At 35.0% G+C, this 26,276-nt stretch overlaps 1 protein-coding gene across 1 annotated transcript in view; it reads left to right on the forward strand.

Moving 5' to 3' along the window:
* Positions 1 to 24,096: 24,096 nt before the first annotated feature.
* LOC149545742 (putative LRR receptor-like serine/threonine-protein kinase At1g67720) overlaps positions 24,097 to 26,276 on the forward strand; it is a 104,314-nt gene continuing 102,134 nt past the window's right edge. The window contains exon 1 of the mRNA XM_089793829.1: positions 24,097 to 24,203. Coding sequence (XP_089649955.1) covers positions 24,097 to 24,203 — 107 coding nt within the window. The remainder of the gene's footprint in view (positions 24,204 to 26,276) is intronic.

Here is a 26,276-nt window from a genome sequence, read left to right on the forward strand (position 1 = left end):
AAAGAAATACCCAAATACTGTGTTGCGTGGTTTTTTCTCATGCAGTTGTGAGTGTGTACATGGGTAAAGTTGTAGAGATTTACACCAAGATTTAGGAGTTGTTCTGCAATTGAAAATTGTGGAACAATGATCGAGCAAGTGGAAAAATGCTCGAGTAGCTGATAAATGGGGAGTACTACCTTCAATTACTGGAATACATTTTTGTTACTTCTCGATGATACAAATGTTTGAAAGATGCCAAGCTCTTCCTTCCACACCATAACCATGCCTTTGTAAAGTCTGAGTTCGAGTTTTGCGAGGAAAAGGAGAGCTTGGCATTTACTGGCTAATCTCGAAGTGGACTGGAAGGGGCATGGTAAACTTGATCGCAACCATTAAAAGCAAAAAAGATAGCTAAAGAGACTCTAAATTCTCTAAAGAGAGTCACCAAATCCTTCTCTGACAGGCCCATTGTCAACAACGTAAAATTGTTAATTCATATTGTCCCAAGGAAAACTTACAAATCAAGCAATATGGAGTTGGTCTGTAGTGTACTCTACATCTCTCAAAATGGAACAATTTTTCAGCTTACTCCACGTAGAGTTATTCAGTCCCTTCGTTTTTTCTTGTCAAAATCAATAGCAGTTAATTCCCCTTCAAGTACTCCAAACAAACCCTACTATTCCTTAGCTTTCATTTTATGGTTTACTAAGAGAAGGTTTAAAGGATTTTGGCAGTGCCAGAACATTAGAATATTTGATACCATGAGCATCAATCAAGCTACCAGCGAAACATTGATTAGTACTACATGTATTATTAAACAATGGTTTACCCCTAATAGCTATCTCTAAATGTGCAAATTTTTGCGCTCATTTGACAGAAGATTAGTGTGGCACTCATTTGGCAGAAGATTAGTGTGGCAGTAAAAAAAGGAAGGAGAAGTCTTTGTAGAAAAACTTGAAATCTAACAAATACTTGTGAATTATAATCCACATAATAAGTTATCCAATCATCCATAACTTACTTTGAAACTCAACTTCGTAATCTAGATCACTATAGAGGGTGAAGAGCCAAAATTAGAGCTAGATTACACTAGTTTAAAGAAGGAAATAAAGGATCTAAATACTTCTTTCAACTTATTTAAATAATAAGCACAAAAATGAATACATTACACCAATATTCGATGAGGATAGTCAAGTGCATTCTCATATGGAAGTTATCCAAAATTATTTCAAAGCTTTTATGAAAAAGCTTCAAGAAGAAAAACATTGGTAGGATGTGCATTTTTCTTAGAAGATTTCCTTGAAGATGTTATCCTGAGGAAGGTGGATCCAGATTAAGGTCATTATATTGATTGAGACCTTTCTTTTGAGGACTTAGAATATACTATTTTTTCAGTGACTCATAACAAGAGTCTTGAGATCGATGGGTTATCAATTGAGTTCTAGCAAACCCTATGACAATATATTAAGGAATATTTCTATTGTATATACCTTGAAGATATTAAGGAAGTATCCATGTGTCTAGAGATTAATAAAGGTCTTATTAAGCTTCCTGGATGGGGTCCATCCTCCAGTATGCTTCCCCTTGATGAGATTCCTCCTCATAGAACTTCTTGGAATACACAACTAACTTCCTTTGAGCAAAATTTTATCCTAGATAATAAAATCTAACTACTTTGTCTTGTCAAGGGTAGCATGTTATGTAAAAACCTTCAAAGCTTCAACAAAGTCAAGATCCTTTGGATATCAACTTGTGAGTTCCTTGAAACCAACTATCTCAATCTACATCTTTGTCAGCAAAAGTTTTCTCCTTCTAAAAGCATATATAATCCTACTATAATCTCACTCCTATGTTTCTAAACAAATTGGTAACTATGCAAAATATTGGTCCATTTCAAATGCCTCTGATTCAACTTTCCTTGAATATTAAAATATTTCAAAGCTTGATCTAACTAGTATATAAAACAAACTCCTTAGAAAGAAGATATTGTCTCCACTTCTTCATTCAAAATTTCACTAAAATAACCAATAGGTCTACCTTCTTGGCTCAAAATAGTTGGACTATTGCACAATGGTGCTAGTATTAGCATCTACTTGGAACAACTTGTTAAATATATAAGAACTTGGGTAAGTGCACCAAGTTGTGGTGCCAAAAGGGGGGTATAAGTGGACACCTTTTTTTTGAAATAAGCAATTTTTGAACTTCAACAAGAATTTGAAGATAGTTATTTTCAAAATTTTAAGATATGACAAAAACAAAAGTAGTAGTCCTTTGAATCTAGTTTCTAAACTAATAATTTTTTTTCAAAATGGTTTAGTTTTAGGTCCTCAAAAAAGGGGGCCACATAAAGTGGTACTATTTATTTAGAAAAAAAAAATAACACAATACAAAGTGTGGCCCCCCTAAAATTTTAAGTTTTTTTTTGAAATTCTTTAACCGCTCTAGTCAAAGTTTACCTAACACTGTGTAGTTTATCACATATTTTTTGGGTTATTTTATAATGTGTATTCTTTTTTTCTATGAATTTTTTAATTAGACACATCCAAAAAATGTGAAATATCTGTGTGCTCCTCTTAGAAATGATTGAAAACTAATCTAAGATCAAAACTTTTTTTTCAAAGTGTGTAAAATGGAGTCTTGTTTCTAAAAAAACTTAGTTGTTGCAAAATCTGATGAATGAGCTAAAATCTACAACCCAATTAGTAAATGTTGGTTTTTGACTAAAAATGGACATACATTCAAAATAAATTATAGTTGGAAGGCTTGAAATAGTTCAAATAAAAAATAAATTATATAGTTATATAGATAACACAAAGACCTACAATGTCATGTAACCTGATTTTATCGATGCTCAACCATGAGGAAACTTCAAGGAGAGCACACAAGAAAAATCAATCAATTTTTGTATGTTTGCAGCAAAACACATCTCATACTAGTTTAGAGACTCCAAACCTTTGGGTTGGATCTCCAAGGAAAAATAAAGTCTTAGGCTTGGTAGAATGCAAAGCTTTGAACAACGTGTATGCACTATAGCACATGTGTGCTATAGCACACACGTGCTATTTAAAGCTTTTTAAAAATTTGGGTCTTAATAGCGTGTACGCACTTTAGTGTGCATGAACTATTAAGACCTAAATTTCAATAGAGACGAAAGGAGATAGGCAGAGAGGGTAGAGAATGAGAGACATTAGAAGATGGAAAGAGAGTAGGAGGTCAGATACAGAGAGAGGGAGGAAGGGAGAAATAGAGAGAGAGAGAGAGAGAGAGAGAGAGAGAGAGAGAGAGTAGAGGAAGAGAAAGAGAGAGAGTAGGGGATGGGAGAGAAAGAGAGAGAGTAGGGAGATAGAGAGAGAGGGATGGGAGTGTGTGTGAGAGAGAGTAGGGGATGAGAGAGAGAGTGTGAGAGAGATTAGGGGGTGGTAGAGAGAGAGTGTGAGAGAGAGAGTAGGGGGTGGTAGAGAGAGAGTAGGGGATGGGAGAGAGAGTAAGGGGTGGAAGAGAAAGAGTAGGGGATGGGAGAGAGAGAGAGTGAGAGTAGGAGATGGGTGAGAGAGAGTAGAGAGGGAGAGTGAGAGAGAGAGGGGGGATGGAAGAGAGAGTGAGAGTGAGAGAGAGATAGTAGGGGGTGGGAGAGAGAGAGAGGTTAGAGGGTGGGAGAGAGAGAGAGAGAGAGACAGAGAGAGAGAGTAGTGGATGGGAACGAAGGAGTAGGGGGTGGGAGAATGAGAGAGAGAGTAGGGGATGGGGTACAGAGAGTGAGAGAGAGAGTGTAGGTGGTGGGAGAGGGGAGGATGGGAGTGTGTGTGTGTGTGTGTGTGTGTGTGTGTGTGTGTGTGTGTGTGTGAGAGAGAGAGAGAGAGCAGGGAATGGGAGAGGGGCGAGAGAGAGCAAGAGAGAGTAGGGGATGGGAGAGAAAGGAAGTGTGTGAGAGAGAGTAGGGGGTGGCAGAGAGAGTGGGGGATGGGGTACAGAGAGGGTAAGAGTAGGGGATGGGAGAGAGAGTAGAAAGGGGGAGAGAGAGTGAGAGAGTGGGTGGTGGGAGAGGGAGTGGAAGAGGTAGAGCGAGAGATGGGGGGGATGGGAGTGTGTGTGTGTGTGTGAGAGTGAGAGTAGGGGATGGGAGAGAATAGAGAGAGGGGGGATGAGAGAGAGAGAGAGAGAGAGAATGTGCGTGAAAGAGAGAGTAGGGGTTGGGAGAGAGATAGTGTGAGAAAGAAAGAGTAGGCAGTGGGAGAGCGAGTGGGAAAGGGAGAGAGAGGGGGGGATGGGAGTGTGTGTAAGAGAGAGAGTGTAGGGGATGGGAGAGAGTGTGATCTAGTCTGAGAGAGAGAGAGAGAGAGAGAGAGAGAGAGAGAGAGAGAGAGAGAGAGGGCAGTGGGAGAGGGAGTGGGAGAGGGAGAGCAAGAGAGAGGGGGGATGGGAGTGAGAGAGAGAGAGAGAGAAAGAGTAGGGGATAGGAGAGAGAGTGTGTGTGTGTGTGTGAAAGAGAGAGTAGGGGATGGGAGAGAGAGAGAGAGAGAGAGAGAGAGAGAGCAGGGGATGGGAGAGAGTGTGTGTGAGAGAGAGAGTAGGCAATGGGAGAGGGAGAGAGAGAGAGGGAGATGAGAGTATGTGTAAGAGAGAGAGAGTAGGGGATGGGAGAGAGAGTGAGAGTGAGAGAGAGAGAGTAGGTGGTGGGAAAGAGAGTATAAAAGAGGAGAGAGAGTGAGAGTAGGGGATGGGAGAGAGAGAGAGAGTAGAGAGGGAGAGAGTGAGAGTGAGAGAGAGTAGTGGATGGGAAAGAGAAAGTGAGAGAGAGAGAGATTAGGTAGTGGGAGAGGAAGTTGGAGAGAAAGAGTGAGTTAGAGAGAGGGAGAATGAGAGAGAGAGAGAGAGAGAGAGAGAGAGAGAGATGGGAGAGAGAGTGAAAGAGAGAGAGAGTAGGTAGTGGAGAGGGAGAGTGAGAGAGAAAAAGAGAGTAGGGGATGGGAGAGAGAGTGAGATAGAGAGTAGCTATGGGAGAGGGAGTGGGAGAGGGAGATGGATAGAGAGAGAGAGTAGTGGATAGGAGAGGAGAGAGAGTAGGGGATGGGAGAGAGAGAGAGAGAGAGAGAGAGAGAGAGAGAGAGAGAGAGAGAGATTGAGAGAGAGAGAGAGTAGGGGGTGGGAGAATGAGAGAGAGAGAGTAGGGGATGGGAGAGAGAGTGAGAGAGAGTTGGCGGTGGGAGAGGGAGAGAGAGAGAGATAAAGAGACAGAGACACGCACACACAGAGTAGGGGATGGGAGAGAGAGAGAGTAGGCGATGGGAGAGGGAGTGGGGGAGAGAGAGAGAGAGATAGAGAGAGAGAGGGGGGGAGGGGGTGAATAGGGAATAGGAGAGAGTAGGTGGTGGGAGAGGGAGATAGATAGAGAAAGAGAGAGAGAAGGAGATGAGAGAGAGAGAGAGTATGGGGTAGGAGAATGAGAGAGAGTAGGGGATGGGAGAGAGAGTGAGAGAGAGTAGGCAATGGGAGAGGGAGAGCAAGAGGGAGAGCAAGAGAGAGAGAGTAGGGGATGAGAGAGAGAGTGAGAGAGAGTAGGCAGTGTGAGAGGGAGAGTGAGAGAGAGTAGGGGATGGGAGAGAGATTGTGAGAGAGAGAGAGTAGGTAGTGGGAGAGGGAGAGGGAGAGGGAGATAGATACAGAGAAAGATAGAGTAGCCACAGAGAGAGAGAGAGAGAGAGAGAGAGAGAGAGAGAGAGAGAGAGAGAGAGAGTAGGGGATGGGAGAGAGAGTGAGAGAGAGTAGGTGATGGGAGAGGGTGAGAGAGAGAGAGAGAGAGTAGGGGATGGGAGAGAGCATGTGTGTGTGTGTGTGTGTGTGAGAGAGAGAGAGAGAGGGTAGGGGATAAGAGAGGAGAGAGAGTGAGAGAGAATATGGGATGGGAGAGGAGAAAGAGTGAGAGAGAGAGTAGGATATGGGGGATGGTGGGATAGGTAGAGATTATTTTTCACATAGTGGGATGGTCATAACAAATGTTAGGATCCCTAATTATCCATATTTTGATTTTTGTCTATTGTGTATTATGTTGTTTTGACAAAAAATATGGATTTCATGCTGTTGGAAGTTAGAAAACACTATTTGAAGGCTTTTTGAACATTCTTTCATTCTATTTGAAGCTAGCAAACACCAAATTATAATCATTGGATACACTATTTGAAGGCATTTTGGATATTTCTTCTATAGAAAAGGTTAGTGCAGTCTTTTCTAAATATTCTTTGTTATTATATAGAGACAATTTTGATTATAATTTGACATGTTGTTTAATACATAATGGATTCATTTAAATTTGTATGTTTGAATGAATTGTTATTTGGAAATGGTTAAAATTTTGACAAGTTGTTTAATATATATTGTGTATTCATTGAAATAATTGGAATTTGTATATGTATTTGAATAATTTATAATTTACAAATTGTAAGTAATTCAAATGTTTTAATAATTTGACATATAGAAATCATCGTCATGCCAAGGAAGAAACCAAAAACTCAAACAATGGAAGAGAGGGAGAGAGATTTGGAAATTAAAAGAGATAAAATGAAACTACTATGTGAAAAAAGAAAATTGCAAAGCAATAATAAAGAATTTTCTTTTGAATAGAAACAAGAACCACCGATACAAAGAAACAAAGAGGAAGAATTAGAAAGACAAAGAGAACAAATGAGACTATTACACATAAGAAGACAATTGGATTGTGGAGCTACACCATCTTCTAATGTTGGAGTCATATCATTATCTCATGTTGAAGAGACACTAAGTTTTAGATTTGATGATATGCACACTCCATCATGTCATGTTGAAGGCACAACATCAACATATCAGGTAGGGGATATTCCATCTTTTGAATCTTACTGCCAAGGCACATTATCCTCAGCTCAAGGTACACAAAGCACTCAACCTTATGTTGATGTTCAAAATGTTGAGGGAATGGAAGAAATTATAACACCTTCTAGAATTTATTTTAGAAGACCAAAATATTTGATTGATATTGATACTAACATTTTGAAATCAATGCCTAACAAGATTAGCAAGCGTACTTGTCAAAGAAAAGTTAACCGTATGTGGAGATTATTCTTTGAAGAATTAAATATTATAGGTCAATGCAAATTATTTTTTGAAATGATGAGGAATTTGAAATTTAGGCCTATCATTAAGATTTTTTGGGCTAAGAATGATGAATGATTCAAATGAAAAAAGCATTGTAAAGAATCTAATGAGTGCTTATGACAAAGTGGGTTCTAAATCATGGACCAAAGATAGTAATATTACAAGATGAGTACTTACATCAAAAATAGTAAGTACCCAAATGAAGAAAGTTTGACTCATGAGAAAGACAAAAAAAACATTAAAAATCGATAGAGGTACTCTAAGGAGAGCCATGCTAAGGCATGAGAGATTGGAAGCTCCAACAAAAAATGAGTTATGGACATTTAGCGGTAGACTGCCCCAAAAGGATAAAGAAATTAGTGAAGCTTTGAAATCATTGATCAAAGAGTTTTGGACAAATAACACACGTGTTTCCACTAATCAAAAGAATGTTGTAAGGAGGATTGGTACCCAAAATCGCGACCCATATGCAAAACACTTTTTGGACTCAACTTAGACACAATGTTTTGCAAATGTATCTTCAAATTCGAATAAGTCAAAGATTTTTTGAGATGGGTAAACATTTTTATGTGAAGATAAATCACACATGCACAACTTGTTGTTGTAGGATACATATTGAATTTTCTAACCATTTTGATGTTTTAAGGCATATATGTGTGTTTTTGCATTCTAAGTTTGTTTTGCAGAATTGTGACATGAATGAGCCACTCAGATCTTCAAGGGAATTCATATCAAATATTTTATGTGAAATAGGGGATGACCAAGAATTTTACAAGACATCATGCTTGGATGGTATATGCTTATTTTGTGGTTCTTTGCAAATTTTATCAACTTGTGAACATATAAATAGTACACATGCAATTGGAAATGAAATAGTAGATTATGGAAAATATAAGACAGTGAAATATACTCTAAAAGATGAGAAATAGGTTAAAAGATGTGATTTAGTCATTGAAAAGATTCTAGTGTATGAGTTCATGATGATTTTATGTAAAAAGATTATTTACAAGTATGCAAGGCATACACATAGAGCTCGATGGCTAGATTTGCAATTCAAGTTGTGCAAGGATACATTTCCACTAGAAACCATTGTTTCGATTGTAGACATCACAAAGAACTACACACTACAACCACAAAATGAGGTGCACGCAAACTATTATACTTCTGAAAAAGTTTTCATATTTGTTCACATAACATTCATGCATTCACCTACAAGTATAGAGGATAATAGGAAGATTTTGAGGGAGTACCATTTTTACATCAGCAATGATCAATCACATTCTATAGATTTTGTATATGGTTGTTTTCAACTATTTTATAGAGATTTAGCTAATAGGGGCATACCATATCATTAGCACATTATTTGGTTAGACAACTGCACATCTCAATTCAAGAATGCACGGATGTTTGATTGGTTGAGCAGCATGCATAGGTTGTCTAAAATTTAATATATGTTTAGTTTAATAGAGGCTGGTCATAGAAAGGGAGAGAATGATGGTGCAGGTGCATGCATAAAAAAAGCCTTAGCTTGTGAATGTCTAAAGTATAAAGATGGAGAAATATTGATAGATGCAAAATCCATCATCTGATGGTGTAAAGCTACAATTGGTCTAGGTAAGGAAGGTGAGTCTATGGTTCATAGATTTTTTTGGTTGATAGATAATACTGACATTGCACCATATGAGGATTATTGCACACTAACAAGATCAGGTGAGTTGCACTCTCTTAGACGCTCTTATGCAGGTTCATGGAGTATCCACACAAAGAAAATGACATGCTATTGTCTATCATGTGTAGAGGAAAATTGGGATGAGTGTGAGTCGATTGAAATGGGTGGACAAATGGGATATATGGGTTTTGGACCCATAAAATAGCTATCTTCCCCCACAAGCATTGAAAATGGTAGAGATGAATTCGTCCATTGGCTTTGACTATTTGTCTAATATAGTGAAACCAGGTTTTATATATATATATATATATATATATATATATATATATATCTTTGTAAATTCAATATGTAACTTTATAACCTTTACTTAAGTATTTTCTGAATTAATAACTGCATTTTATACATTTATCACTAAAGGCCATGTTTTTGTTGTTATTGCACGTAAAGACAATGAAGAAGGGGTAGATTATTATTTGTGTCATTGTATCCAAGCCAAACAAAAATTATATCACTTGCTTATAGATGGTGAAGGTTCAAAGTACCATATCACTATGGTGGTTGTAACCAATACATGGCTTAGACGATATTCTATGAAGAACCCTAACTTGTGGTTATTTGAGGATTGGCAAAGAAAGAGGAATATTCTTCATTATTTAAACCTTATTGTCATGTAAAATGTTCACTTGATAAAATATGGTGGAAAACCACATAATAAGACTCTTTGGAAAGTTCATGAGTCAGACCATGAGACAATACTTGATACATTAAAATGTAGAGCAGATCTAGTTGGTTCATTATATTTAAGAGAGAGAGAGAGAGAGAGAGAGAGAGAGAGAGAGAGAGAGAGAGAGAGAGATCTAAGCCAAAGATAGACAACCCTCTAATAGGTCATAAATAGTCATTCTAAGAATCTGAAGCAAGTGCATCCAATAAAGAAAAGGAACATTATTGAAGGATCTATATGCATATATGAACATTGACCAATAAAAAATATAAAGGAATACAGATATTGAGTATTGTATACAACAAAGATTTTTCCAAACCAAAGGTGATAAGTCATTCATAATAGTCAGACAATTATATATATATATGTGTGTGTGTGTACAACAAAGATTTTTCCAAACCAAAGGTGATAAGTCATTCATAATAGTCAGACAATTTTATATATATATATATATATATATATATATATATATATATATATATATATATATATATATATATAGGTCATAAATAGTCATTCTAAGAATCTGAAGCAAGTGCATCCAATAAAGAAAAGGAACATTATTGAAGGATCTATATGCATATATGAACATTGACCAATAAAAAATATAAAGGAATACAAATATTGAGTATTGTATACAACAAAGATTTTTCCAAACCAAAGGTGATAAGTCATTCATAATAGTCAGACAATTTTATATATATATATATATATATATATATATATATATATATATATAGGTCATAAATAGTCATTCTAAGAATCTGAAGCAAGTGCATCCAATAAAGAAAAGGAACATTATTGAAGGATCTATATGCATATATGAACATTGACCAATAAAAAATATAAAGGAATACAGATATTGAGTATTGTATACAACAAAGATTTTTCCAAACCAAAGGTGATAAGTCATTCATAATAGTCAGACAATTTTATATATATATATATATATATATATGAACCTGATTATTCTTACATATGTATATAGTATTATTGACCAAATCAGAATTAGCAAAATGATATTGCACATAATCTTCATTAGAATAGCTCATGGAAGCTTTTTGATTTTAATAGTTATATTCTTTAGTCCTAAAAATGGAAATTAAAAATATTTCCCACTAATCCTATACAATAGAAAATGTTTACAAAAAATGGCATGTACTTGTATGAGAACATTATATATTACAAAAATCCCACACCAAAACAACTGGCAAGCCACTCAAAAAATAGTAACTAAATGCAAGTGGGATCATAAAGGTACCTTAATAAACCAGTATCCCCTTTACTCAAGCAAAATCTTGGTCATCTACTTCATTGGGACATGTTTGGGAACTAACAATCATTTAAAGGTGGCAATGAGCTTTTTGTTGTTTTGTAAAGATAATTAATATATTTCGGTGAATGCATAAGGAGTTCATTGATTGATTATAAGCTTAAGGATAGGTGTTTGGTTTGATTTTAAGCACATTTGTGCTTTAGGAGGACCCGCAATGGTCATTGACAATGTATGAGAAAAAGTTGCTCAAGTAACAAAAAGTTGCTAAAAAGTTGCTAGCAACTTTTTTTTGTTATTTTTTCTTTTCCAACTTTATGAAGAGGCTAAAATGTCCTAACCAAACACAAATATTGATTGGAAGAATATAGAGGTGATGAGAAACCCTAAACCATGATTTGGTGAAAGTCATTGTATGGCTAAAGTTCATAACAACAAACTGTATGTAGCAATCTTTGAGGAATAGTCACTTTCATGACTAATTTCTTGTGAATAGAGTGGAGTTTTGTGTAAATTTTCAGTGGATTATTGTTTAAATTCTTATAGTTTTGGTAGTGTTTTATAAAATTCTTTTCAAACTGTACAATGTTCCGCCAGTTTTGGCATACCATGTAAATTAGGGGCTGTATCTTTGGTTTCCACCTTGGGAAAACCATGGAACCTTGGAATCTTGAAGTGTAGACCCCATTTTGTTTGCACAAAAGTGTAGGGCACTTGGATGCACGTGCAATATTTTTTTTGAGCTTGCCCTAAGTGAATATAGTAGTATCTGGTTAGGAGTGGACAACAAAAAATTGGCTTTAGGTGTTATGTTGTGAAAGAGAAGTTTTGATAAGCTTGGGAAGGTGTTTAAAAAGTGAGGATAGTAGGGAACCCTTAAAAACCCTTAATTTTAGCATAATTGTTGTATGACATTTTGGTGGCTCAAGACCCCAAAAATCCTTTAGGGTTGGTCATTAGAAATAGTTATTCTTATTACCAAATTTTATGAAACCTTAAGGAAAAGTTGGTAAAAGCCCTAGAAATCCACAAGGAGGGCTAATTGGGGCTCCTCTAGTAGCCCTGTTTATGAAGGAATTATTCAATCAGGTATCAACCCAACTTGAATATCACTTTGATCATGTGGAATAAGTTTTAAAACCTATGTAAAACTCCTCACAATCCTTGTTAGATCTTGTGTTTGTGAAAAATCATAAATGACCCTTATAAGCCTGTAGAGAGTTGGTTGCTAGAGAGCAAACTTGCAATGCTAAGGAGTTTGAATTCTTGACTTAGTGGGTAGGTTTTGGTAGGTCAAGGGCTCCTTGACTATGAAGGAATCCTAGAGACCATTAGATATGTCAAAAGAACACTTAGATCCAGTTGAGGATTAGGAGCATAGACTAGCTAGTCTATCCCAAGCTTCCCCATCACATGCCCAACTTGAGTATCTTGGCTTCCCAAGTCCTATAAATGAAAGGCCATTGAAGAATAGACATTTATAATTTAATAATATATGGTGCTAGAATGAAGTGCGTGACCAAATTCTTTGCCTAATAATGAGAAAATTTGAGGCTTCACTTCACATTGCTCTGTGGATAACTCTATAGCACTTGTTACTTCTCTATCTAAAAATTTTGCATCTGTTTACATGTGCAGTCTTTCCCAATAGCTATAGGTTTTTTCTCTTCATCATAAGTAATTGGCATACCCTAGATGGCACCAAGATAACCATTTTCTTCTAAAATTTCCTTTTGTCTCAAATTAATCTCTCTATCAAGTAGGTTTTAGATATCATCCTTTGTATATTTAATAGATATAGCTCCAATCCCTCTATATATTAAGCTTTCCTCCATAGAAATGATAAGGCATGGGGAGTCAAGCCAACTATTGGTCACTATATTAAAAAGGTAGTAACTAGATTTCACTTGTAGGACATGGAAAAGGTTCCAAACTATTAAAAAACAACTTAAAACACCTAGTCTTAGGCTATGTTGACCAAAAACTCAAAAAGACACAATTTTACCTAACTAGCAACTTTTTCTCATATCTTGAATAAAGAGGCCTAGGCATAGATATCTTACTCATATCTCTCTCACTCTACAGTGTGGGATCAAACTATCTATTCCCTTAGCTCTGGGTGGCTGGGTAAACCCTAGCCCAAAGTTCCTCCCATCCCATTGAGTGCTTAAACATTCTCAGGCATGTCGAACTCAATCATCCCTAAGAGCCACTAAATGCCATAGGGTAGCGATATTTGACAGGGCATATTTCAGAGCTCATGTAAGGTATGGATGTGATTCTAGGTACCATAGGCCCATGTTGCATAGACCTATAATAACCTCTCTAGCTTTTTGGGGATCTTATTCTATTTTGATTTTGTGACCTCATCTTGAGTGATGTTAAAACTTGTAGTGTTGGCCAATACAAAGTTGCCAACTGTCGAATCTCTCACACTTTTCATCGTGGGATCAAACTATCTATTCCTTTAGCTTTGGGTGGCTAAGTAAACTTAAGCCCTAAGCTCCTCCCATCCCATTCAGTTCTCAAACGTTCTCGGGCATGTCAAACCAAATTATCCCTAAGAGTCACTAAATACCATAGGGCAATGATATTTGATGAGGCATATCTTGGAGCTTGTGTAAGGTATGGATGTAATTATAGGTTCTATAGGACTATGTTGTGGAGACCTACAATAACCTCTCTCACTTTTTGGAGATCTTATTCCATTTGATTTTATGACCCCATCTCGGGTGAAGCTAAAACTTGTAGTGTTGGCCAGTACAAAGTTTCCAACTATCAAATCCCTCTTGCCTTTCATCATGAGATCAAACTATCTATTCCGTTAGCTCCAAGTAGCTAGGTAAACCTATCCCCAAGCTCCTCCCATTCTGTTGAGTGCTTGAACATTCTTGGGCACGTCAAAGTAAATTGTCCCTAAGAGTCACTAAATGCCATAGGGTAGTGATCTTTGATAGAGCATATCTTGGAGCTCATGCAAGGTATGGATACAATTCTAGGTGTTATAGGACTATGTTATAGAGACATACAATAACCTCTCTCACTTTTTGGAGATCTTATTTAGTTTTGATTTTGTAACCCCATCTTGGGTGATGCTAAAACTTGTAATGTTGGCCAATACAAAGTTGCCAACTGCTGAATCTCTCTCACCATTCCTAATGGGATCAAACTATTTTCTCCATTAGCTCTGAGTGGCCAAGGAAACCCTAGCTCCAATCTCCTCCTATCCTATTGAGTAGTTGAACATTCTCGGGCATGCCGAACCAAATTATCCCTAAGAGTCACTAAATGCCATAGGGCAACAATCTTTGGTGAGGCATATTTTAGAGCTCATGCAAGGTATGGATATGATTCCAAGTGCTATAGGAAAATGTTGCAGAGATCTATAATAACCTCTCTCTCTTTTTGGATATATTATTCTATTTTGATTTTGCGATCCCATCTCGGGTGATGCTAAAACTTGTAGTGTTGGCCAATACAAAGTTGCAAACTGTCAAATCTCCCTCAGCATTCCTTGTGGGATAAAACTATCTATTTTGATAACTCTAGGTGGTTGGGTAAACTTTAACCCTGAGCTCCTCCTATTCTATTAAATGCTCAAACGTTCTCAGGCTTATCGAATCGAATCATCCCTAAGATTCACTAAATGCCACAAGGCAACGATCTTTGACAAGGCATATCTCAAAGCTCATGTGAGTTATGGATGTGATTCAAGGTAGTATAGGACCATGTTGTAGAGACCTACAATAACCTCTCTCTCTCTTTGTAGATCATATTTCATTTTGATTTTGAGACCCCATCTCGGGTAATGCTGAAACTTGTAGTGTTGACCAGTACAAAGTTGGCAACTACTGAATCTCCCTCACCATTCCTCGTGTGATCAAACTGCCTATTCTATTAGCTCTAGGTGGTTAGGTAAACCCTAGCCATAATATCCTCCCATCTTATTGAGCACTCAAACATTCTCGGGAACACAAAACCAAATAGTCCCTAAGAGTCACTAAATGTCACAGGGCAACGATCTTTGATAGGGCATATCTTGGAGCTCACGCAAGATATGGATATGATTCTAGGTGTTGTAGGACTATATTGTAGAGACCTACAATAATCTCTCTCACATTTTGAAGATCTTAGTCTATTTTGATTTTATGACCCCATCTCAGGTGATGCTGAAACTTGTAGTGTTCGCCAGTACAAATTTGCCAACTACCAAATCTCCCTCACAATTCCTTGTGGGATCGAACTATCTATTTTGTTAGCTCTAGTTGGCTAGGTAAACCCTTTCCCCAAGCTCCTCCAGTCCTATTGAGTGGTTGAACGTTCCCAGGAACATTAAACCAAATTGTCCCTAAGAGTCACTAAATGCCATAGGGCAACAATATTTGATAGGGCATATCTCAGAGCTCGTGTGAGGTATGGATACAATTCTAGATTCTATAGGATCATCTTATGGAGATCTATAATAAACTCTCTCACTTTTTAGAGATCTTATTCCATTTTAATTTTGCGACCCCATCTCAGGTGATGCTAAAACTTGTGGTGTTGGCCAATACACAGTTGCCAACTATCAAACCTCTCTCACCTTGCATTGTGGGATTGAATGATCTATTTTATTAGTTTGGGTGGCTAAGTAAAACCTAGCCCCAAGCTCCTCCTATCTCATTGAGTGCTCCAACATTCTCAGGCACGCCAAACTGAATCATCCCTAAGAGTCACTAAATGCCATAGGGAAATGATCTTTGACAGGGCATATCTTGGAGCTCGTGCGAGGTATGGATGTGATTCTAGGTGCTATAGGACCATGTTGCAAAGACCTACAATAACCTTTCTCTCTTTTTAGAGATCTTATTCCATTGTGATTTTGTGACCCCATCTCGGGTGATGCTGAAACTTATAGTGTTGGCTAGTACAAAGTTGCCACTTTCAAACCTCTCACCTTTCATTGTGGGATCAAACTATCTATTCTATTAGCTTTGGGTGGCTGGGTAAACTATAGCCCCAAGCTCCTTGTGTCCCATTGAGCAGTTAAACATTCTCGAGCATGATGAACTGAATCGTTCCTAAGAGTCATAAAATGCCATAGGGCATTGATCTTTGTTAGGGCATATCTCAGAGATTGTGCAAGGTATAGATGTGATTCTAGGTGATATAGGACTATGTTGTGGAGACCTACAATAACTTAGATCTCACTTTTTGGTGATCTTATTCCATTTTGATTTTGTGACCCCATCTCGGGTGATGCTAAAACTTGTAGTGTTGGCCAGTACAAAGTTGCCAACTACCAAATCTCCCTCACCATTCCTCGTGGGATTGAATTGTGTGTTCTACTCTAGGTGGCTAGGTAAACCCTAGCCTCAAGCTCCTCCCATCCTTTTGAGAACTCAAACATTCTCAGGAACGCTGAACTGAATTGTCCCTAAGAGTTAATAAATGTCATAGGGTAGCAATATTTGATGGGGCATATCTCAGAGCTTGTGTGAGGTATGGATGCAATTCTAGGTAATATAGGATCATGTTTTAGAGACCTACAATAACCTCTCTCACTTTTTGGAGATCTTATTCTATTTTGATTTTGTAACCCCATCTCAAGTGATGCTAAAACTTGTAGTGTTGGCGAGTACAAAGTTTCCAACTATCAAATCTCTCTCACCTTTCATCATGTGATCAAACTATCTATTATATTAGCTCCAAGTGGATAGGTAAAAACTATCCCCAAGGTCCTTCCATCTTGTTAAGAAATCAAACATTATTGGGCATGCCAAACCAAATTGTCCCCAAGGGTCAATAAATGCCATAAGGCAGCAATCTTTGATGGTGGCAATTGGATATGTCATCTCATCTAATGATGGAGACTTGTGACAGAAGGTAAAGGGGTTATCATACACCTCATTTTGAACATGTTATTTTTTTTATGGTAATAAGGTAATCCTTGTTTGTAAGATCAAGGAACTTGAGGTCACCTATAAACTCAAGTTGCCTTAGTCTTAACAATTTTTGTTGTTCTTGTTTTTTTTTGTTAATAAGTTGATTCAATATGTGTTTTGAGAGTCATTACACATTATATAGGTCCTATGTGTTACCCAAAGTCACTTGATTAATTTCTAGGAAAAGTTAGTGCAAAAATTGCATTTTGCAATAAAAAGTTGCTGACAACTTTTTGGCAATTTTAGCAATTTTTTAGAAAACATTGAAATTAACTTTGTAACCAATAAAAACAACTAGTAATTGGTTGGAATGGATGTCAAATGATGAAAATACCCTCTAAAAATTTAGAGGAGGCATAAGGTGTTGGTGATTATTAAGTTTTTTTAATATGGCAAAGAATCACCGCTGATGTTAAACTTGTATATAGGATCATTGAGTTATTGTCAAATATCATTACTTGCTATTTGGAACAGAAAACTAATACTTTTTCAGAGTGAAACAACACTTTAGATCTACATGTTATCAATGAATGGATTTAGTGGAAGATGTTAAGGATCTTCTTGGTTGTCTTAATAGCCATTTCATAGGTTTGAAACATAATCATTTCCCTTTGTGAAGAGTTGTTCAAAAATTAGCAAATTACATGTTGCAAAGAAAATATAGTAATAGGATGTTGGAAGATTGTTTTCACTCATAGGATGTTGAAGAATCTCTTGGAAGGATGGAATAGATGATAGACTAAAGGTTTTACTAGGGCCAGCAACACTCTTACCCTAAATTTTGAACAATGTCAATATATTTTCATTAATTAGTCATTCATTATAAATATAAAATGTGATCAAATTATTTTATTATAATTGTAATTTACTGTTTGTAAATGCCAAATATGTCATTGAAGAACTCATCAATGACTACCCCATCATCCATATTGTCTCTAGCATGATTCTGAATGTGCATAAGGATCCACATGATGTGCACATATGACTATGACACGCAGAAGGCTCCTCCTCAACTAATGGACTGGTATAATTAATGAGGGTCTACATCAAAGCATTGATAGTCCCTAGAGTGCTAGTCTCTACATATTCCTTCACAATTAAAGGAATAATCATATACTCACCCTATGACTTGGTAATAGGTGCCCTAACTACATTAGGGTCATGACGTGCCCCTAGCCTCTTAAATGATTACCCCCATCTCTACCTTGATTTAATCTAATATATCAAAATAATTGGTGATCTCCCCAAGGACAAATTCACAATACAATTTCTTTAAGAAATACATTTGAACCTTGTGATTATTGTATAGAGGAGCATCAAAGACCATCCACCATCTATCCCAAAAGTTATTTCTAATACCATCATGTATGCACCAATGGATGGGGAACCTTTTAGTTGAATGTTTAACAATATCTTGTTCTCTAGGCTTTTTAAACAATGCACAAATGCTACAGTTTGCAATTTCCTTTTTTTATACATCTTGATATGATAATTTGTTTGCATAATATATTCTTTGTTCATCCCTTTTAACATGCCAAATATCCAAATAACCACTAACAAAAGTACATGGGTCATAATGGACTCAAGGGAGGATGCCAATTGTGCTCTCATGGGATTGGTTTGTCTACAAGATTTCAACCTACCAATGACTACATCTAATTCATTTTTCCCTCTTTCTATTTCATTCATTATGTTTTCTTGTGTGCTAGGAGGAGGTCTTCCAATTAGTGCAGGTTGCAAAATTTCTTTCTCTTCTTGTGGAGGGTTTTGATTTTTATCTTGTGGAGGGCTTTGATTTGGATCTTGTGGAGGGTTTTCATTTTGATTTTGTTGATCTAGCTGGGGATTTGGTGGTTCATTATTCATATTTCTTGATAAGAAACCAATTACAATCTAAATAAATAAACAAACTTAAAGAAAAATTGAAAAAACCTACAAAACAATGTAAAAACTTACAAAACAGTGCAAAAACATATAAAACAATACAAAAACAAGTGTAGAAAACATACTACATGATCTTGATCTTGATCTTCGGTGATGAGGAGGCATTTTGATGAGGTGGGTGACAAAATTATTCAATGTTTCCAATCTACATGGGCATTATTGAGGAGAAACAATGTAAAACCCAAAAATAATAAAATGGGCCACGGGTTTGCAAACCATATATAATTTCTTCTAATTTTCCAAAGTACGTGCACACTTTGGAAAATAAAATAAAAAAAATTTATGTGTCATGTTTTTGGCACCACAACTTGGTGCACATACTCAGTTCCAAAATAGGTTACTCTATAACTTTTTGCTTCAATGGATTAAAATTGTTATCTGTTATATTAAACTCCACTTAAACTCTTTGCTATCCCCTCTCATGGTTATAGTCAAGGTTCGACAAATAATTCAAAAACTTATTATAATTTTTTTCTATAAAATCTAGTTAATTCATGAAAAGATCTAAGCTCAGTAGTACTCCTTGGAACATGCCATTGGAGGATAGCCTTTACTTTCTCATGGTCCATTCTCAAACTGTTTATTGAATCTACAAATCTCAAACATACTAACTCCTTCACAAAAATAGACACTTCTTCAAATTAATCAACAAATTTTGTTCTCTCAACTTCTCAAAAACCATAAAATATGCATGATATGCTTCTCCAAAGTCTTACCAAAGATCAATATAACATTTAAGGAAATAATGACAAAGTTACCCAGAAACTCCTATGGTACTTCATTAATGAGTTGCATGAAAGCGCTTGGTGCATTGATTTGCCCAAATGGCATGACTAACCTACCATACAGTCCTTCCTTCTTCTTGAAAGCAGTCTTCCTTTCATCTCTTTCTCTAGTCTAAATCTAATCATATTTACTCTTCAAATATTTATTTGTCAAATACACAACTCTACTCAACCAATCCATAATATCATCTAGCCTTGTTAATGAAAATATGTACTTGATTGTGATCTTTTTGATAGCCCAAGAATATATCCACATTCTTTATTATCCATTCTTCTTTAGCACTAATATTGTTGGTACATCACATGGACCTAGACTCTCTTAAATCAACCTCTTCTAGAATAACTCATGTACTTGTTTGTTCAACTCTTCACTTTTTGTTGGTGTCATTCTATTCACTACCTTAATTGGTAAATCAACTCTTGGAATCAAGTCCATCTAATGAGTAGTCTTTCTTATAGGTGCTAATCCATTAGACACATTGTCAGATACAATATCTAGAAACTCATCCAACAAATTTGCAACTTCTAGAGGCACATCTTCTACTTCCTCATTGCCATTTTTTAGAATTATAAAAAAAACCATATGTTAATTTCATATACCTTCTATGAATTTCCATAAACAAGAATTATTCTAACATTACTACATAAATTCTCTTCTATGTCCTTTAACAACCTTAGCTTATATTTTAGTCTATCCTTTTCCAGAGACTAAGTATTAATGTGACCATCATGTACAACAAGCCCATCAAAATTTCATGACATAGGTCTAGCAATATATGGCATGCATCCATAGGCATGATGTCATATAGTAACACATCATGGTATCTCCAACCTTTAACTTTGCTAGGCATTATTCATTGGCCATGACCTTGTGGTCATCCTACACCCAAGAAATTCAGTATGGATGTGGGTGTTTCTTCCTCTTGACATTTAACTTTGCAACCATCTCTTCTAACACTAAATTGTCAATGATTCCACCATTGATAATCACGTTGCAAACCTTATCATTACTCTTTCACCTAATGTAAAACAAAGTCTTCCTTTGATTAGATTCATTCTCACCACTCAACAAAACTCTTTTGTTAACCATGACTTCTCCTCTTTCAACATCTTTAGAATGTGATGATTTCTCATCTTTATCCACATGTATAACTTTGGCCTGGCCTTCAGTTCTCCTATCTATATTTTTTTTTCATTTGAGACATTTAAATGCCCCATGCTTTTCTTCTTTGGAATGAAAAACATGTTCCACAAAACCCTCCTCTTCCAAATTTCTCTCTTCCTCTTCCTCTCTAATATTTATTTTTTTAATCATGGAAATGATTGAAATTGTTTACCCTCTAGTTCTTACTACTACTACATGGCTCATTTTTCTTCTTATGATTTTTATTTCAATCTCCATAAGACTATTTCAATCTCCATGACTAGATCTTCTACCACAACCTCTTTTACTTTGCTTGTTCTCAAAATTCTTGTTTACCTTTTTCTCTACTCTTAGCACAACCTAGCATGCCTCTTCAATAATATTCATTTAGACCAAAATCAATTCCTCCTGAATGATTACCATCAACCCATTAAAGTAATGTGCAACTTTCTCCTTGTCAATTTTTGCATGTTATTCTAAGGAGGACTCGATAGAACTCTTCTGTATATTTCTTAATAGATCTTCTCACTTACTTTAACCCTTACATTTTCTTTAGAAAATAAATCTAATAACAAATTGATAAGAGTGAATTGTCTCTTCAATTTAGAAGCTCTATCATCCAATCCTATATTGTGATTTTGTCCTTTCCCCTTCTATTTCGCTACAATTGGATCTCTAGCACCAAATATTTGCATGCACCTTTAGTCTGGCCTTTGCAAACCTGACCCTATTAGGCTCCTTGAGATATTAATACTCAAAATATTCTTCTCATTCATTGATCTTGTCGATGAATTCTTTTGGATTAAGATTTCCCAAAAATGTGGGAACCTCAATCTTAAGTCTTTTTCCAATATTGGAAATGGCCCTAAAAATCCTTTCCTCCTCTTGATTCTAAACTTCACCTTCTTCTTCCTACTCAATATTTCCTCCTTTTTCTTCTCTTTCATCCCTACTTTAATCTCTTATGACAAGATTCTTTGATGTACGCATTTGTTCTTGCAATACTTACATTTGTCTCTAGAGTTCATTAAAACCCTCAGGTGTCACACATATGACTCTTCTTGTACATTCCCTTTGTGGAGGCATTTTCATGCTTATCGCTAAACCCTAGTGAAAACTTCCTTCCAATCAACAAAATGTCTATACATGCAACGCAAACCATGGTCCTGGTGCAAACTACATCTTTGTCAGTGATCTCCCTACACGCTAAAAATGTAGTGCCTGCCCCTAGTTCGCATTTTGTTATCATTGTTGAACTCTTTTAGAGCTAGTTTTATGTTGTTGGTTAGCAGCATTGTTTTGAGATTATCATATATTATATGGATTTAGTTGATATGTGATGAGATTACTTAGACTCTACATTTTATGTATGTATGATGATTATTCTCAGTGTTCGCAGTTATTAATGATAATTAGTAAGATGATTTATTATCATATGTGTTTTCTTATGGATACTTACCCCATACTTGCATGTGTATGGTGTGCGTGTTTTCTTTGCGTGTTTGCTTTTGTATGGCATGTCTGATGTGGTTAAGGAAGGGAGTCATAGTCACCTACTAGTTGGGATCTACATGATGCATCACTTCCTACCATTGCCTGTTTAGTTTAATATATATTGTGTTTGTACATGCATGGTTTTTATGCAGGTTGCAGGTACCAGGTATCGACTTCCCTGAATTGCCAGGATGAGCGTACCCTATCATATTATCTCAATGATAAGAGAGGGGAGATAAATTCTCAAGTCCAAATCCCAACCCTTTAAGCCATTTGTTCTAATTGGAAAATTAGGACAAGTATCCGAGTTGAGTGCCCTCCGAATACGTTGGATAACGTAATTCATGATTTAAACCTTTGGTTTGATTTTGTATGTATTTTGGCTATGATGGATTTTCATATTTCTACCTTATGAGTATTTGATGTATTTTCTATTAATTAAGCCTAATTAAAAAGATTTAATTAATGGTTTAATTTAATAAAAAATTAATATGGTATTTTAATATTTATTTTATTTAATTAATTGGGAAATTAATTAAATAAAATAATTAAATTTGAAAATAAAAATTTTAAAGTTTAAATATGGAATGTGACAATATTTATTTTAATAATAATATATTTAGAGTTCATTTTTAAATAAATGACTAAATAATATTATTATTAAAGCTAATAAATATTTTAGCAATTAAGTTTTGGAAAATGAAATTTAAAAGCGAAAAATATATTTAAATTAATAAAAGATTCTAAATCTCATGTGATAAAAATATAAATATATTAAGATTGAAAAATGGAATTATAAAAGTTAGTGCATGAGATTTAATAAATAAATTAATTAAATTGGAAAGAGTAAAGTAAATATTATATTAATTAATGTGCATTATTTTAATGTTTTCTCACATAGGAGTTGGCAAATTCTCGAGAGTTGTCATGTAGACAACACTGGAGTTTGCACTCTAAGAATGCACAAGTTGTCTACACTTAGAAGTTAGCATTTTATTTGATCACATGGTGTCTACAACCTTAAGACTCATCTAGAAGGTTGGAGAAGACTCATGCTTGGTTGTCATGCTTATCTTCTAGTTGTTCCTAAAGACACTCTAGATGCATCTTAGAGGCCTTTAAATTGAGGCTCTCCTAGTGTGTTTTGGTGGACAAGCTGAATGGAAGCTACAAGCTACTTGCTTAAAATGGAAGCTTCAAGCTTACATGAATTGGAGAAGTTCATATGCTCATATATTTTCTACATGCTTCTATGCTTCTTCTAGCACTTCTAGTCATTTGGAGGTTTTTGGTTGGCTTGGATCTTGGAGGAATTGCGAATGATGGAAAAGGAAGGGATTTCTGATGGACTTCTGAAGCATGGAAAAATTAGCATCAGTGTCCAGGTGCACTCGTGATAATCACATATTCTCTTTCCACTATTTCTCTTCCTGTCTTTATCATGTCTATGCGTCTGAATAATCTTGTGATTGAATCTATAATTGAAAATTGGTATCTAGATATTCTATTTGGTTGCAAAGGAAACAATAAAAAACCCTAGATCCAATTATGGAAGGAATTAGATCTAAATCGGGTTTGGGTTCGAATTCATATTGTGAAATTAGATAAACAAGATTTGAAATAAATGCTTCAGATGTATGCATTTCCAATCGTGAATATTTAAACACCACATGCGTTCTGAGAAATTATTTGAATTAGGGTTAAATGAATTTTCTTAGAAGAAATACATTGCACTCATATTTTTAGATTCGGTCTTTATATATGTAAATTCATATATGATTGTGCAACTTTCGTAATTTAGAATAAATATATATATATATATATATATATATATATATATATATATATAAAATTTTGAAAATTTTATAATTAAAAAGGTTCATAAAGAAAATTTATTTGGAAAAACGATTGATGAGTCGATTTATATATATATATATATATATATATATATATTGCCGAAACATTTTATAATAAATAAAATAAAGGAGAGGCGAGGAGGGACAAGCTTGTACCCCCACCCTCTCTCACGGCAATGAGAGCTGGCAACTCTGCTGCCGTAGATACTACGACAGTAGTGTTGTCGCAGGCCTGCGTCAGCAGGCTGCTTCGGCACTGCCACCAATCCACGGATGGTCGTGGGTATTGAAGTTGTGGGGGGCGGTACAATTTGATTATGTTCGCAGGGTTATAAATAGGACATGGGACCCCTGCCTGCACAGTTGATAATCGCAGGGTATGGTGGGAATTATAACTAGCATTTTTTTTGGTAGTATTATAATGTATAATGTTACCACATGAATTCGGTGGTAATGTTATATGTTATAATATTATTATATGAATTTTATGATATGGTTATATGTTATATCATTTTATATAATGATATTAATTATTAATATATTTATTTATTTATTTATTTTTTAAATATTAATGTTAAATAATATGTATATATATATATTCTAATGATATCTAATGTTATAGATCTAATCTAAATGAACTTAGGGGGAATTATATTTGTTAATATTGAATTCACAATGAGTCTTTCTGAAACACAACAGGGATCTTTTCAAATATGGAATATACTTTTAGGAACATCTCAATATATCGATTTAATGGGGTTAATTTAATATAACTTGTTATTAGTTGTTAACAAGTTAATATTAAAATATTAATTCAAATGTTAATGGAAGTTGATCTTGGATTCAACGAGGGTTTTCTTAAGCAACGCTAGTTACTGTAAACTATTCCGAGTGATATTATTAAAAGAAAAGAGATATTGAATTATTAATTTGAGTATTGAGGAATTAGAATATGAAGTCTAATGGTTGACTTTTAATGTTAATTTTTAATATATATTAAATAATTATGAGATGGTAATATATAAAGATGTTTAATGATGATTATTATAGTAATGTAAATCAAGAGACTTTAAATGATATTGGATTTAATTGACAAAGGTCAAAATCATTGTTATAATATTTAATAACCTAGTCATGATCTGAATTTGTTAATACGTTATGTATTAGTTATTGATATACCTTAAAGGTTAGTTGAATATTAACTAATGAAGATTGTGGAGGATCTCTAGAATGAGTAATAATAGTTTTGATGAGTTTATTATTTATTAATGTTGTTGGGTCTAGCAAATTATTAATACATAATAGTATAATGGTCTTAATGATTATCGATAATACAGATTAATTAAGGGAATGTTGGTATTCTTTGAAAGATGACAAATTTGGTCATATGGAATTATTATTAAGATTTTTAATAATTATTATTGAATTATTAATATGATCATTTGAGTATTGAATTATAGATGACTTTTACCTTACAGAATTCTAGTTAGTTGTTAGTAAACTGATATTAATTGGAACATTGCCTTGGATATGTAATTATTAATTAATTAGAGTTAATTAGATTTAATAATTAAGATATGTTCTAATTGATATGCTAATATCATTTCTTTTAGCGAAGTTGTTAAGTATTTACATCAAAGTTGACAAGTCGTACTCTCATGACTTGAATAATGACTTTAGATATTATATGGTTGCCAACGATGATAACGATTAAATTAAAAGACTCAAACTTTAGTAATACTTAATTAAGTTTCTAATTGAAAACTATTAGAATGTTAATAGGTCATGGATGGTGTACCTATGTTAATTGATTGAGATAAATAAAGTTATAATCTTCTTATTCAAAGATTGATAATTGATTCTTTTATAAATGAATATTGATCATTTGATTATCTCGAAAAGTTGTAGTAACATTAAAGAAGAGTTAATCAATTAGAATATGGATCTTAGTTAAATATAGAGAACAATTTAATTAAGGCCAATGATGATCAGTTTAGTGAATATTTATGTAATTCTTAATAATGGAAGGATAATGCTATCGGGGAACAAATGGGTTGACTTGTAGGTCAAATGATGAAACTTAAGACACTTTAAGTATACTTGAAAATGGAAACTGAAACCCCTACACTTGAAAATGGAAAATGAAATTCTACACATTATTCAACCATGAGATTATAGCAAAACCAAAACATGTGTTTGCATCGTGTATTCTCTATGCTTCTTGTTTTGGGTTTTGGGTTGACTAGTGTTGACCAGTCCAAGGTTGTTACCAGAGGCTCGGGGGTTATGAGATGTGATGGCATGTTGATTTTATTTTTGTCTCGATCTTTATAAATCCAACCATGGTTATGTGATC

The sequence above is a fragment of the Cupressus sempervirens genome, chromosome 7 (assembly GCF_028749045.1).
Source record: "Cupressus sempervirens isolate cs-2001-9-10 chromosome 7, ASM2874904v1, whole genome shotgun sequence".
NCBI classification, from domain to species: domain Eukaryota; kingdom Viridiplantae; phylum Streptophyta; class Pinopsida; order Cupressales; family Cupressaceae; genus Cupressus; species Cupressus sempervirens.